This window comes from Staurois parvus, unplaced genomic scaffold (assembly GCF_062004578.1).
Source record: "Staurois parvus isolate SC_StPar_1 unplaced genomic scaffold, SC_StPar_1.0 ptg000108l, whole genome shotgun sequence".
NCBI lineage: Eukaryota > Metazoa > Chordata > Amphibia > Anura > Ranidae > Staurois > Staurois parvus.
The window spans coordinates 36397-50691 of record NW_028317904.1 but is presented as its reverse complement, the minus strand read 5'-3'; the positions used below and the strand labels follow the sequence as shown (position 1 = coordinate 50691).

The 14295-nt window shown below is 38.8% G+C and overlaps 1 protein-coding gene across 2 annotated transcripts in view; it reads left to right on the top strand.

Moving 5' to 3' along the window:
- SPIB (Spi-B transcription factor) overlaps positions 1 to 11902 on the top strand; it is a 28826-nt gene extending 16924 nt beyond the window's left edge. For both annotated transcript variants that reach the window (XM_089671585.1, XM_089671584.1), the window contains exons 4-6: positions 3729 to 3901; positions 7148 to 7292; positions 9217 to 11902. In XM_089671585.1, the coding sequence (XP_089527711.1) occupies positions 3729 to 3901; positions 7148 to 7292; positions 9217 to 9551 (653 nt within the window). In that variant the 3' untranslated portion in view covers positions 9552 to 11902. The remainder of the gene's footprint in view (positions 1 to 3728; positions 3902 to 7147; positions 7293 to 9216) is intronic.
- Positions 11903 to 14295: the final 2393 nt, after the last annotated feature.

Below are 14295 nucleotides of genomic sequence, written 5' to 3'. Positions count from 1 at the left end.
TCTCCCCACAGATTTTTAAATTCTATACATCTTTTTTAGGGCAGTCATGTGATGGCCCTGGTATCTTCCTGTATTCCCCCAGTGTCAGCGATGGGTGTTCCATTCTCTGCAATATTCTGTGACTGCAGGTTGCAGAACCCCAGGGTGATGACAGACTAGGCATATAGGATGTGGGTTGAATGACACTGGGCGTCATTAAACCCGAGAGATGAGAGGTAGCCAGGAACTTTGGATGACAGCGCTGGAGTGTAGAAAGGGTAAGTAGTTTTGTTTCTGGCAATTTTTTTTAAAGGGGAATCAAATGAAAAAAAATCTGAAGATATCCTTTAAGAAAGAATATGCAGATTCTTAAACAAATCCAATGTTGTCTGGTTCCTTTGTACATTTTAGATTTTTGACACAATGCAGGTAACAGTTATTTATCAGTAAATGACCTCACCTACAAGTACATTATTTGTATTTTGAATGTAACTGTCTCAGTGTCACACCATTGTTTGACTGCTTTGCCCAGCAGCAGCTGTATGCTAATCAGCCCCAGCTTCCCACCAAACAGACCTGCTTGTAATATCATCACTCAGCAGTTTTTATGCAAATTGCTATAGAAGTGCCATATATTCAGCTACAAAGTGGCATCTGTAAGCCTCAGCACTTTGTAATAGGTCATTTCTATTTTTTCCATATTTTTTTTAGAACAACTTCTGTTTTGCTGTGTCAAAAGTTTTTTTCTTAGATGTTTATTGAAATCTTTAAGTAGTAAAAAGTACAAAACATTAGCCATCAATATCGCAACATATCTGATGGCATTACGAGTCAGCTACATAGAGCCCAAAAAGGCAAAAACAAAAGGTGTGTCAAAGTTTAGTGAATAATAATTTATGATTTGTTCTTTTATGGTTATGCATTTGGGAGAACTTTTAAGCTACCCGCCATACACAAAATGCACACAACAGGCAAGATTAAAATTGCTGCAGTTCTGTAAAATACACACACAAGATTGTCAAATGTAACAGTAAATCGGGAAATCAGTTAATTCAACAAATGCACAAGGCACTTTTTATTTTTCATATTCTTTTTTAATCATGGCTTCAGCAGCACTCAGGAACACCCTATAGCATGGGCTGTAATGCAGTAGGGTGATTAGTTAAAGTATAATTAAAGGCAAAACTTTTTTTTCTGTTTTGGAAAGCGTAGAGTGGGATTAGAACACAATGTCAGTTTTTATTGTTGTATGCGTCCTCTTTAAAGCCTTAAGGTTTTTCACCTTAATCGGACCCCAGTCCAATCCAGCGATGTGCACGAGAGCAACGGCTCTTGCCACTGTCTCCCTCCTCACTGGGCAGATTGATAGCAGTGGCAGCCATTAATTCCCATTGCTGTTAATCAAATGCTGTGACAAGCGTGTGGGGGCGCAGCCGAGCCACCCACTCTGTGTCAATATACACAGACAAGACAGCTTGGGAGTGAGCCTGCACAGGTATCTCTCCATGGGGGCACTTGCCGAAGAGGAGGAGCCTGGAGAGCCAGCAGGGAACCCCACCAGAAGAGGATCAAGGCAAAACCATAGCACAGAGCAAGTAAGCATAACATAGTTACATAGTTAGTCTGGCTGAAAAAAGTCAAAACTCCATCCAGTTCAAACATAAAAAAACTATAATCCTATACCCACAGTTGATCCAGAGAAAGGCAAAAAAACCAGCAAAGCATGATCCAATTTGCTCCTGCAGGGGAAAAAATTCCTTCCTGATCTCCCCAAGAGGCAATCGGATATTCCCTGGATCAACTTTACCTATAAATGTTAGTATCCAGTTATATTCTGTGTATCTAGGAAAGAATCCAGACCTTTTTTAAAGTAATCCACTGAGCCGGCCAGAACCAACTCTTGAGGGAGTCTATTTCACATTTTCACAGCTCTTACTGTGAAGAACCCTTTCCAATTTCTGAGAATAAATCTCTTTTCCTCCAGACTTAAAAAGTGCCCCCTTGTCCTCTGTGAGGAATAGCTATACACTGAGTTCACTATATGAACCACTGATGTATTTATACATGTTGATCATATCCCCCCTTAATCTCCTCTTCTCAAGAGAGAATAAATTCAGTTCCTCTAATCTTTCCTCATAGCTGAGCTCCTCCATGCCTCTTATTAGTTTAGTTGCCCTTCTCTGTACTTTCTCCAGTTCCCCAATGTTCTTTTTGTGAATTGGTGCCCAAAATTGAACTGCATATTCTAGATGAGGTCTTACTAATGATTTGTACCGGGGTAATATGATATCTCTCTCTCTGGAGTCTATACCTCTTTTAATACAAGAGAGGATTTTGCTCACTTTAGAAGCCGCAGCTTGGTATTGCATGCCATTAATAGGTTTATGATTTAACAGAACTCCCAGATCCTTCTCCATCATTGATTCCCCCAGTTGTACCCCCCCCCCCCAGTATGTATGATGCATGCATATTCTTAGCCCCCAAGTGCATAACCTTACATTTATCAACATTAAACCTCATTTGCAACATAGCTGCCAAATTAAACAGTGCATTGAGGTCAGCTTGTAAATTGGAGACATCCTGTAAGGACGTTATTCCACTGCACAGCTTGGTGTCATCTGCAAAGACTGACATGGGATTTTTAATCCCAGACCCTATATTGTTTATAAATATATTAAAAAGTAAGGGTCCCAACACTGAACCTTGGGGTACACCACTGACAACCCTAGACCATTCAGAGTATGAATCATTAACCACTACTGTCTGAATATGATCTTTTAGCCAGTTTTCTATCCATTTACATACAGATTTTTCCAAGCCTGTAAAAAGAGCTTACACAATAGCCATGTGTAGCGAACTGTGTCAAACACTTTCGCACAACATGTTTCTTATTTAATTTTTTTTAAAATGAATCTTTAATGTCATTTTTTTTCATCCTCTCTATTTGCCATCTTTACTATTATCACCAAAAAATTAAAGTAAAGAAAATCCCAAATTATGGGTTGTCCCAAAACCAGTAATAAAGAAATCTTCCATGGCAACACTAGTTTGTTGACTCTGGTGACCACCAGGGATTCTTCCCACTTTGGAGAGATCTTTTCTCACTTCCTGTTGTGGTTATTGGTCAGGAAGTGAAGGGAAATCTCCCTAAAGGGACAAAGATGAAAAACTGACAGGGGTTATAACACTCCCTACGCTATCCAAGATCAAAAAAAAAGCTTTGCCTATAGTTCTACTTTACGCTGGTCATGCACTAGTAGTATTTTGGTTGAAAATGTTTGTTTTCTTCCATTTTTCTAATGGTTAGTGAGCTTAGATCGATGACCATTTTTGACCCTAGTGATGAGAAAATTCAAAGAACAAGCATGGAAAATTTTTCTTGAATGTATGAAATTTTAACTGTAAATATGTTTAAAAAAATTGTACATATTGTGATGAGCATGAACATATGCTAATGCACAAAGAAACCTATTTATTTGTCTGGAATTCCATTCAAGTAGGAAGTCTGGAAAAAAATGTATGAGATTTCGAGCGAAAATAGTTGTCTCAGTGCTGGCAAGATCAAATGTTCTTACAAATTTTCAGAATTTCTGTAGGAACAATCAAATGAAATTCTATCGGTGTATGGCTAGCTTCACTCCTTACATAAATTAGAATACAAACTATTATAAGCTATTCTATATTTAATCACTTAGGAATTTGCTTGTATGTTTGTTATGTTTCTGACTATTTTTCATTTTTTCTTTCAGACTTCATGAACTGGATGGAGCCACAAGTTAATGAGAATGATCAGCTTACACCACTCTGGAACATCCAGATGCCCTATCCCCAGGATGCTTATCCCCACTACAGCCAGAACCTAGATGTCACAGCTCCTTGCCCAACACCATGCCCAATGCCAGAAGAGCTGTACAACACTGAGGTAAGGCTAGCGATAATCACAGCATTCCTAGGTTTAAATGTCTATATTGATCAGAATAAGAATCTGTTGCCTGTGCAGAAGCCTGTCTACAATCAGTAGGCAAGGTAGTAGTGCACATACTGTATATGTGAAGTTAAATGGTAAAATTCTAACAAGCAGGGCAATATCACATAGATAGTAAATTGAAAAAATGTGAACAATATTTCAAAATGCAGTTCAATTTTGGGCACCAGTTCATAAAAAGGATTTTGTTGAACTGGAGAATGTGCAGAGAAGGGCAATTAAACTGATAAGAGGCATGGAGATGCTGAGCTGTGAGGGATGATTAGAGGAACTGAGTTTATTCTCTTTTGAGAACAGGAGATTAAGGGGGGATATGATCAACGTGCATAATAAATACATAGGTGGTCCATATAGTGAACTTGGTATACAGTTATTCACTTTTAGATCATCACAGAGGATAAGGGGACACTCTACGTCTGGAGGAAAACAGATTTAATATCCAAATAGGGAAAGGTTTCTTTTTCAGTAAGAGCAGTGAAAATGTGGAATAGACTCCCTCAAGAGTTGGTTCTGGTCAGTCCAGTAGATTGTTTTAAGAAAGGCCTGAATTCTTTCCTAAATGCATATAATATAACTGGATACCTATATTTATAGGTAACGTTGATCCAGGATATATCCGATTGCCTCTTAGGGGATCAGAAAGGAATTTTTTCCTCTCGCTAGAGCAAACTGGATAACACTTTACTGGGGTTCTTTTTGCCCTCCTCAGCTGTGGGTATTGGATAGTGTATATGGAGGTTTTCTATTTGTGCGTGTTGTGTGTTTTCGTTTTTTTTTTTTGTTGTTTGAATTTGATGGACTTATGTCTTTATTTTCAACTAGATTAACTATGTAACTTTATACTTACTTTATCTCTGCACAAATATGATTTGAGTTCTAAAATCTTAAGCATACAACTTTGCTCCGTTTTGTACTGTTGTCTTCTTTAAACATATTTTTTTCACATGGCCTGGGTGATAATCTTAGTATCCTATTTAGTGTCTTTATTTTACTGGAATCAGATTTTAAAATGAGGGAAGTGGTTTGGGAAACTGGCATACTTGCTATTTTAACAAAAAGAAGGAACTTGTAGCTATTGTTGAGCAATCTCAAAGTTAGACAGGGCATTCTGACTTGGTAATACTTTTCTTTGGTACCATCCCTTTCTGCCTTGTTGCTAAGACACTCTCAACTGTTACTGCTCACCCCCCTATCACAGGAGCAAGTTACTACTTTGATTCAAACTCGTTTGCATTGACTCTTCCCCATCGCAGTATTTCTGAGCTCAGCAATGCTTTGATGGTGGGCCACACAGGTGTGAGAGTTTGAGAGCTCATTCCTGTGATAGTGGGAGTGAGCAATAACAACTGGGAGTGTCTTAGCAACATCCTAGCAACAAGGCAGGATGGGATGATGCCATATTTGGAACCTTTTCAGACAGGCTTTGGGAAGTACATACTGTAGACAGCCTACACCTATAACAAGGGCATTATTCAATTTTACTCAGAGCTGCACAGTTTGTTTTTATTTACAGATGCCCCTTACCTGCATATGCAGTGTTTTCGTAAATTCTTTAATTATTTCTGATCAGGTGCTAAGACTGTAGGCTATACCTGTTTCCCAGAAAATAAGACCTACCCCAAAAATAAGACCTAGTTGTGATCAGGTGTTCCACCACCTCTGGCACTGGTCCTGTGTATTATAGAAGAAAAACGAACTCTCTTGCGCTCTGTGTCCCAACCTGGGGTAGGAAGATGGAATCAGGACTTGAAAATTTCTGCCAGCAGTGCATATGCAGTTGTGCTGCTTCAAACAAGGCTGGGGAAGCCCGACCAATACTGTGAAGCGAAAAACAAACAAAAAGCGCAGCAACCTTGCGCATTACCTCAATAAACCAAAATGTATTAGTCATAGAATGATACTCACAAACAAATGGAGTGTATCAAGCATGTGAGTCTACAAAGGGACTAAGAATAAAAGCAGCCTGCGCGAGTCCCATCATAGGAGTGGATACTTGTTACCCGCTGACGCGTTTCGAAGGGCATCCCTTCTTCCTCAGAGCTTACTTTGTAGAAGAAGGGATGCCCTTTGAAACGCGTCAGCTGTTACCCAAGTATCCACTCCTATGATGGGACTCACGCAGGCTGCTTTTATTCTTAGTCCCTTTGTGGACTCACATGCTTGATACACTCCATTTGTTTGTGAGTATTATTCTATGACTAATACATTTTGGTTTATTGAGGTAATGCGCAAGGTTAATGCGCTTTTTGTTTGTTTTTCGCTTCACAGTACTGGTCCTGTGTACACCAATATCTACTATCTCCTATAAACACAGAAGCGCGGCTTTTGTGTTTCCAAGTGACAATCCTTCTTGTAAGTAACAGCACTATCTGCTCCCACAAAACCCCCCTACCTCTGAACTCACTGAGGGACAGGGAAGGAACAGATATCTGAGGGTGCAGTGTGTTTAGGGGTGGGGCAGGGCTTCTCATTCTGCAGCCTAATCCATGGAAGCCAATGCCCCAGGGGTGATCACTAGCCAGTATGGAAGAGGCGGAGTGGTGAGTGCGCTTGGTGCACTGTGTGGGAAGATAGAACCCGAAGCTCACTTCTGCATCCCCTGTCTGCAACTCACCCCTGCACCCTGTTTGTGGCTCATCTCTGCACCCTGTTTGAAACCCACCTGTCAATTCACCTCTGCAACACCTGACTGCAGCTCACAACTGTCATCAGCCGGCCCTCCCTATAGTAACCCTAATCAACAACTGCCTGCAGCTCACCTCTGCACCCCCTGTCCACACCTGTACATTTAAAAAAATAAGACCTACCCCGAAAATAAGACCTAGTGTGTTTTTTTGAGCCAAAAAAATTATAAGACAGTGTCTTATTTTCGGGGAAACACGGTATTGGGTGTACATGATAGAAGGCTAGTAACTTTGTGGGGGCAGGTACTACAACCTTTTAGTTATTTGATAGTAGACCAATTAAAAGTGAATGTGTCATCTTGGGAACTCTGCTGCCTATAGGTTTCCACATATGTTGCAGCTGCTATTGCTATGCAGAAACTAAAATGGGTTTGGTGAATTAAATTTTTTAAGCTACCTGTTTTGAGCAAACTGATTATCTGTTGTAGATTTAATATTCAGATAACTCAGTCCTGTATCCAAACTCATGTAATCAAGAGCATATTTACTTTTCCCCCAGATAATAAATTCCTACCCACAGTCCTATCAGTTACTCTGCAATGTCAGCAGCCCATCGCTGTCCGAGGAAGAAGACTTTCGTGAAATACCCAGTCTAGAGGTGTCAGATAGTGACACTGATGATTCTCAAGCATGCTATGAACACGGTATTACATCTATTACATTATTTTACACTTTTAAAACTTCTATAAGTATTATAAATAAATATGTTGGTGTTTAAATACTTTGACATTTTTAAGTTACAGGTTTTCCAACTGCTGTATATAATTTTTTTATATGAATTCATTCTATGGAAACATTTAATCCATGGTGCCCCCATGACACAGGAATTGCACAGCATTCTATGTCTTCTAAAAAGAGAGCACAGCAGTAGCTGTTTTCTTTGCGACTATCGCTAATTTATCTGAAGCTGTACAAAGAAGAGAGAAGGGGATACATTTTTCTTGATTTTATTCAGCTATAAAGTGTGTGCCCTTCAGGATACTAATCTAATAATATTCTATTAATAATTTATGAGAAAACCAGGCCTTGCATTGCAGTAAACGTTACTGGAGCTTCTGGTCAGTGAGGAAAAAAATCCAGGGAAGCAATTAAATTAAAGCCATTTTAATCCCTTTGTTTATTAGTTAATATCATTTTTGTAGTGTTCAAAAGGGCAAAAAAATGATGGCCTTGACCTCACAATCAGCTTCCAGTGTTAACTGGTTGGCCAACATCTTTATAATTACTGTATATTCTGCATGCAAGACAGCTGAATATAAATGAGTAAAGTGATGATTATATGGCTGTCACATAAATCACTAAAGACTAAAGAGCAACATCAGGTTCCAATAAATCAGTATTATATATGGCTATTATAAAGCAATATAGCAAACAGATATGTAAATCCTTTACAGTAGACTTTGCCCAAGCCATTGAAAATAATTTTTGGGGGGAGTTAAAAAAAAAAAAAAAAAAAAAAAGCTAATCCAATTCAAACTGCAACCAACCAGCAGTAAGTTAACAGATTTATAAAAGCATTTTTTTTAAATGAAGAACCTGGTGACAGAGGGTCACTCTTTAACACACATGGTCTTGGGTATTAGCATGTCACTGCAGAGAATGGTCATTATTTAGCTACATAGTTAGACTGAAAAGACACAAGTCCATCTAGTTCAACCAGTAGAAAAAAAAAAAAAAAATAGAAAACCTCCATATGCACAATCCTATACCCGCAGTCCATCTGGAGGAAGAAAAAAAAAACCCAACATATTAACCATGGTCCAATTTGCTGCAGCAGAGGAAAAAAACCCTTAATGATCCTGGATATTCCCTGGATCACCAATCTCTGTTGTTATTACCCATAAATGTCAATATCTACTTATAAATGGGATTAGCTATCAATCCGATTGAACAAGAAAAATGACGGCTGTGTAACCAGTATAAAACTAACATTGATAATGCATGTTGGAAAACTAAATCATTAAATTTACACACAATACAAAATTTCCCATGCTCAGCCATACTTCTCTACAAGGGAAAGCTATCTAATATGTCCCTAGTTTTTGTAAATATATCTAGTAGCTGCATGCCATTTCAGAGCCACATACCCATCAGATTTACAGTAATTATAATGACAGTTCTATTCTGAAAGCTTACATTTCTTCTGTGAACGTGGCTTATCTTATCCAAGATTATTGCAGCCTATTTTTCCTATATAATATATTACTAAAAAAAACTAACAAGTTCTTATACATTACTTATATACAATTTTTCACCCCTGGGAAAGCAATCATTAAAAATTGTTATTCTTTGGTTACATACAGAGCATTTCTCAATGCTTCATGTTGGCATATTATTTATTTGTTATATCATCTAAGTCCTATATACCCTCCTCTTTGTAACCTTGTGAAGTCTGTAACTTGTGCTACTGAAATGGCAAGGCCCACTTACTACCCTGGCATAAAGCCTAACCCCAGTTATGATATGCCGTCGGTCCAAACATGCAAGTTTTTTTGGTGCTAGCTTTGAAAAAAGTTTAATTTCCTGTGTTAATATAATATGATATTTTAATGTATTTTCTTTATTTAGTTGAAAATGTTGATTGTGTTCGTAAGAAGGTTCGATTATACAAATTTCTTCTGGAACTCCTGCAGAATGGAGACATGAGAGATTGCATCTGGTGGTTGGACCGTGAGAGGGGGACCTTCCAATTTTCATCCAAGCACAAAGAAGTGCTTGCTCATCGATGGGGTCAACAAAAAGGAAACCGCAAAAAAATGACTTATCAGAAAATGGCCCGTGCTCTGAGGAACTATGGCAAGACTGGAGAGATCAGGAAAGTCAAGAAGAAGTTGACATATCAGTTTGACAGTGTGTTGCTCGGTGAGAGGAAGACAGAGGCCACCATGCATCCACACTTGTAAGCCATTCAGCACCTCCCAAGACTCCATTCTTGCAGCTTTTATTTTTATTCAAAAGGTTTAGTGGGCATTATGCTATCAAATAAATTTGACTTACTACTGTATCAGTAACATCAGTGATTGGTGGTCCAAAGGGGAATGTTCACTATTAATTGGCTGGATGGAATAGAAGGAACAAGTGCTTGGCAATGGATCATCTTCGCTTGTGAAGTACGGCCTCAGTTTCCTGATGAACATTGTATAGGAAAACCAAAAGCAAAGCATTGACTTGTACAAGAACAGAAGCTCTTTAAGGAGATGTACACACAATTAAATAGATGCATGATGTCATTTGCATATTTTTATGCAATCAGAATGTTCTGTGCTATCCATAACTGCCATCCCCTAATCTACTGGTTTCTATGTGATATTGAACAATGGTAACTAAATATGTTTCCTACTTTTTTAAGATTTTTTTAAGCTAAACACATTTATAGAGACAGCAGTTCTGTTACCCTAGGATACAACACAGTTCTGGTATGTTCTCCAGTATAACTGTGTTCCTTTATGGCAGGTACATGAACACCTTTTCTTGCACTTAGAAAGTTACCACAATAACACAATGTAGCTCGCGTGAAATATCAATGTATTCAATAGATGCTACCAGACACCATGTACCATCTATAGGCATCTGAAGGTGGAAACCACCTCTTTTAAGTCATGAAACTACCAGTCATTTCTGTGGGTATTACTGATAGTGTGACTTTGTTAAAATAAATCTTTATTAAGTCAATAATTTGCCAAGAATCTAATGGATCATCTTGATCTGCATTTGTATTGGTGGCTTCTAAGGTGTAAAGCTGAAGACTAGCTCTACCACCAAACATTTTAAGTTGTTCTTCCTTATCTTATCATTGTGTACAGGTTTGGCTTTTGAGGTTATGCCATTTACTTCTTCTCATATCTTTCTCATTTCCTTTCTTCCATATTGGACAGATTAGGGATAAGTCGTAAACAAATACTAATTATGTAGATTGTCTGAACAAGAAATATTATTTTAAACAGAGCAGGGGTCATTTTAATTAATAAACCAATAGCCTGTCAATTTTTTAATTTTTATAAAATCAATGAGACAAGACAGCCATAATTTTAAATTAAATTACGATGGAGTACCAAATTGACATTGTTGAAGCCTTTTTTTAGCAAAATCTTCACTGTTATCACTTCCTATTGAACAGATAGATCACATTTTCATGAATGTTGATTACGTCTACAATATGGCTGCTGCTACTGTGCCTGTATTTGCTATTTTTCAAGCGTATATACAAAAATAGTAAACGTATAATAAAATTTTATCATTCTTTGTATGGAGCCCACTAAGGTGCAGCCTTTTAAATTGGTTTTATTTTTGAGAAAAATTATAAATTTTGAAGTCAAACTACAGTAAAATTGTTTGGTTGTGAACTGTGGACAGACATTCAAACCAACAAAACCTACAGGCCTTATTTATGAATAGTGTGCTAAATAAAGAATAGCACATAGCAACCATTCAGCTTCCAGCTGTCATTTCAACAGTCCAGAGTTGAAAATGAAACAAGGATTTTGATTGGTTATGCACAAGTTTTTTTTATTTGCTAGCATGCTTTTTATATATAAGCCCAGGGGGCTTGCATAAATACAGACTGATTTACCTACACTATTCATGGTACACTATGCACTATATGCATGGTATTTATCATGCAATAGGGTGCACCATCTGTAACTCTGGTAAGAATTGGTGGGGCCTATCATTATTGGTGGCTTCACACTAAACTGCTGTGCTGTGGCATGCAGTACTGTTGGTGCGCTATCAGAAAATGCACCAAAACCACAGGGCATAAAAGAAGTCTATGATAAAGTGCAGCTAACACGCACCAAAACCGTGGGTACATTGCACTGTTCTCTCATGGTGGTCAAAGTGCAGTGGGGCAGTTTGAAGCCACCCTAAGGGGATGGCATCACAGGCCAGAAGTTCAGAAAATGTATAAAGTTTCATCCAGCTTTTCAAACAAGAGGAGTGTAGTTCCCTTACAACAGAATGAGTGCTGTTGCAGTGGAACAGAGGAGGGCGACTATGTAACCCATCCAAAGCACCATTTCAATGCACCATTTCCTCAATCAGCAAAGTTTGAATTTTTTCTATTGGTCACAATGGCATAAGGTAACAAGACAAGTGATGACTACTATTTGCAAAATTAATTTTCTGTCCTGCCTTATAATACTGTGATAGGTTTCATGTATATATTTGTGGAAAAAATATGTTAATATATAAATAGATGTAAATTGTCACCCATTTTTCTTGTTTTTTCAAATAAATTGAGTGAGTGTGTGTTAAATGTATGTGTCTTTTAAGTGGTGCTTCTATAATGTAAAACTTTCTAAAAACCTGTTAATGATTTAAGTTAAAATCAGTAAACCTTAGTAACATGGCGATCACAGTATCCCCTGCCCGCTTTGAACGGTACCCTTGAAGGAGGGATTTTCTCTCAATTATGGGACAAAAAATGAAGGGAAATCTCCCCATTGGGACACAGATAGCAAAAAATACTATCCAATGCTATAATTTATAGGTAAAGTTGATCCAGGGAATATCTGAGGGGATCAGGAAGGAATATTTTCCCCAGAAGGAGCAAATTGGATCATGCTTTGCTGGGGGGGGGGGGGGGTGCCTTTCTCTGGATCAACTGTGGGTATAGGATTATAACTTTTTTTTAATGGTTGAACTGGATGGACTTTTGTCTTTTTTCAGCCAGGATAACTATGTAAATTGAAAATAAAAGTTTTCCCTTTAGTTTTACTTTAATCACTACCTAGAACAAATCCACTGTCTACATCTTAGTTGTAAAAAAATGGTAATGTGTTGTAAATGAGATTATCAGCAAGAAGTTAACTTCATGCTGCTAAGCAATTAAAAATGGTGGCATACTTTACTGATTAGGACAGATGAGTTCCTTTTGTTTTAATCCCATTTGTAAAGGCTCATTTGTTCAAGCCTATAGATTATACAATTTTCTTTTACATTTCAATCTGAAGCAATTTCCCCAAATGTACTGTTTTTATCACAGTTATTTATATAGCACCAGCAATGTACATAACTCTTTTACATATTGTACATGCCCATCAGTCCCTGCTCTCAAGTTGCCTATTTTACATACATACATATTAGGGCTATTTTGAACAGGAGGCTATTAATGACCTAGCATGTCTTTGGAGTGTGTGGAGAAACTGGAAACCCAAGAGGAAACTCACACAAGCAGAAGGAGATTATGCAAAACTGTGGCAGGTAGTGTCCTGGTTACGAATTGAACCAAGGATCCTAGTACCACAAGGCAAAAGTGCTAACCATTAAGCCACTTTGCTTCTAATTGTAAGTGGCTCACAGCTTCTCCCTGAGAGTAAATGCAAGTAAGCCATTCCTAAAGGAGACATTTACAAGGCACCAAGGAGTGAGGGGACAAGACTGAATGGACCTGTTCAGAAAAAGATGATAAAAGCTGATTAGATAAATTCTCAAGCCCCAGAGTCTAAATGAAAAAAAGAAAAGCAGCTATACTTGCTGCAATGTCAGTTTTATATTTAACCACTTGAGCTCCAAAAGGTTTACCCCCTTCATGACCATTAACTGGTAATTGTGTGGTCAGGCAACACTGTACCCAAATTAAATTTCTATAATTTTGTCACACAAATAGAGCTTCCTTTTGGTGGTAAATTATTTTTTATCATATAAACCAAAAAAAAATGGACATTTTGTAAAAAGACCTAAAAATATTTTTTACTTTCTGCTATAAAATATATCCTATAAAAAAAATCAAATTACTTGTCAGAAACACGCTGGCCATAGTGCAACTAAAGTTTCTAGGTGCAGACAAATTTGCGATCCTGTGGGTGCCCGTCCAGCTGTGCAGAGGAACATGCATATGTGAAGGCTTGTGCACACTCCCCATTGATGCTGGTGCCAAGTGACCTATTTAAGTGTATTCCTGTGGCTGTTCTTGTGTTGGATACCTGTGATTGGCCCAGCTTGTCTTGACCTTGCTTGAACGCTACCTGCACTGACCTTGACATGTCTCCTGGATTCTGCCCCTGCCTCCTGTCTCTCTCTGATCTTCCTTTTCCGCTGCTGACATTGGCCTGTGACCTGACTTTGCTTCTGCCTGCCGTCTATACCTGATCTGCCCGTCTGTTAAAGACCCGGCTGGTCTGACTCTGTATCCTCCTCTGCTGTGCCACCTGCCTGCTCTGCTGTGCCACCTGTCTGCTGCCAGCTTGCTTGCTACCAGCCTGCTTTGCTATGCCACCTTGCTGCCAGCCTGCTCTGCTGTGACATCTGCCTGCAGCCAGCTGCTCTACTCCTGTCATCTATCCAGTGAGGTGTCAGCTACTTCCGCAGACTACCAGACTGACCAGGCACTCATACCCTGCCATGCTCTTGTGGTTGCTGTTCCACCCTCAGTGGCCCTTAAGCCTGAGCTGTATGAGAGGCCTTCCTCTGACTGTCAGGCTCACCAACGAGGTATGTGACAGTATTAGATAGCCATGTCTGAGCCTGTAAGAGGAACCTCTCCTATGGGCGAGATCTGCCGCCTATGGACGAGATCTCACAGCCCTCACCCAAGCTGTCAAATCCTTGCAGGAGGGATATGTCCAGTTGGAAGAGTGAGTACAGTCCTTAACTACATCTGCAAGTGCTACCTCTGTCTCTACTGTACCTTCTCTCCTGCTGCAGCAC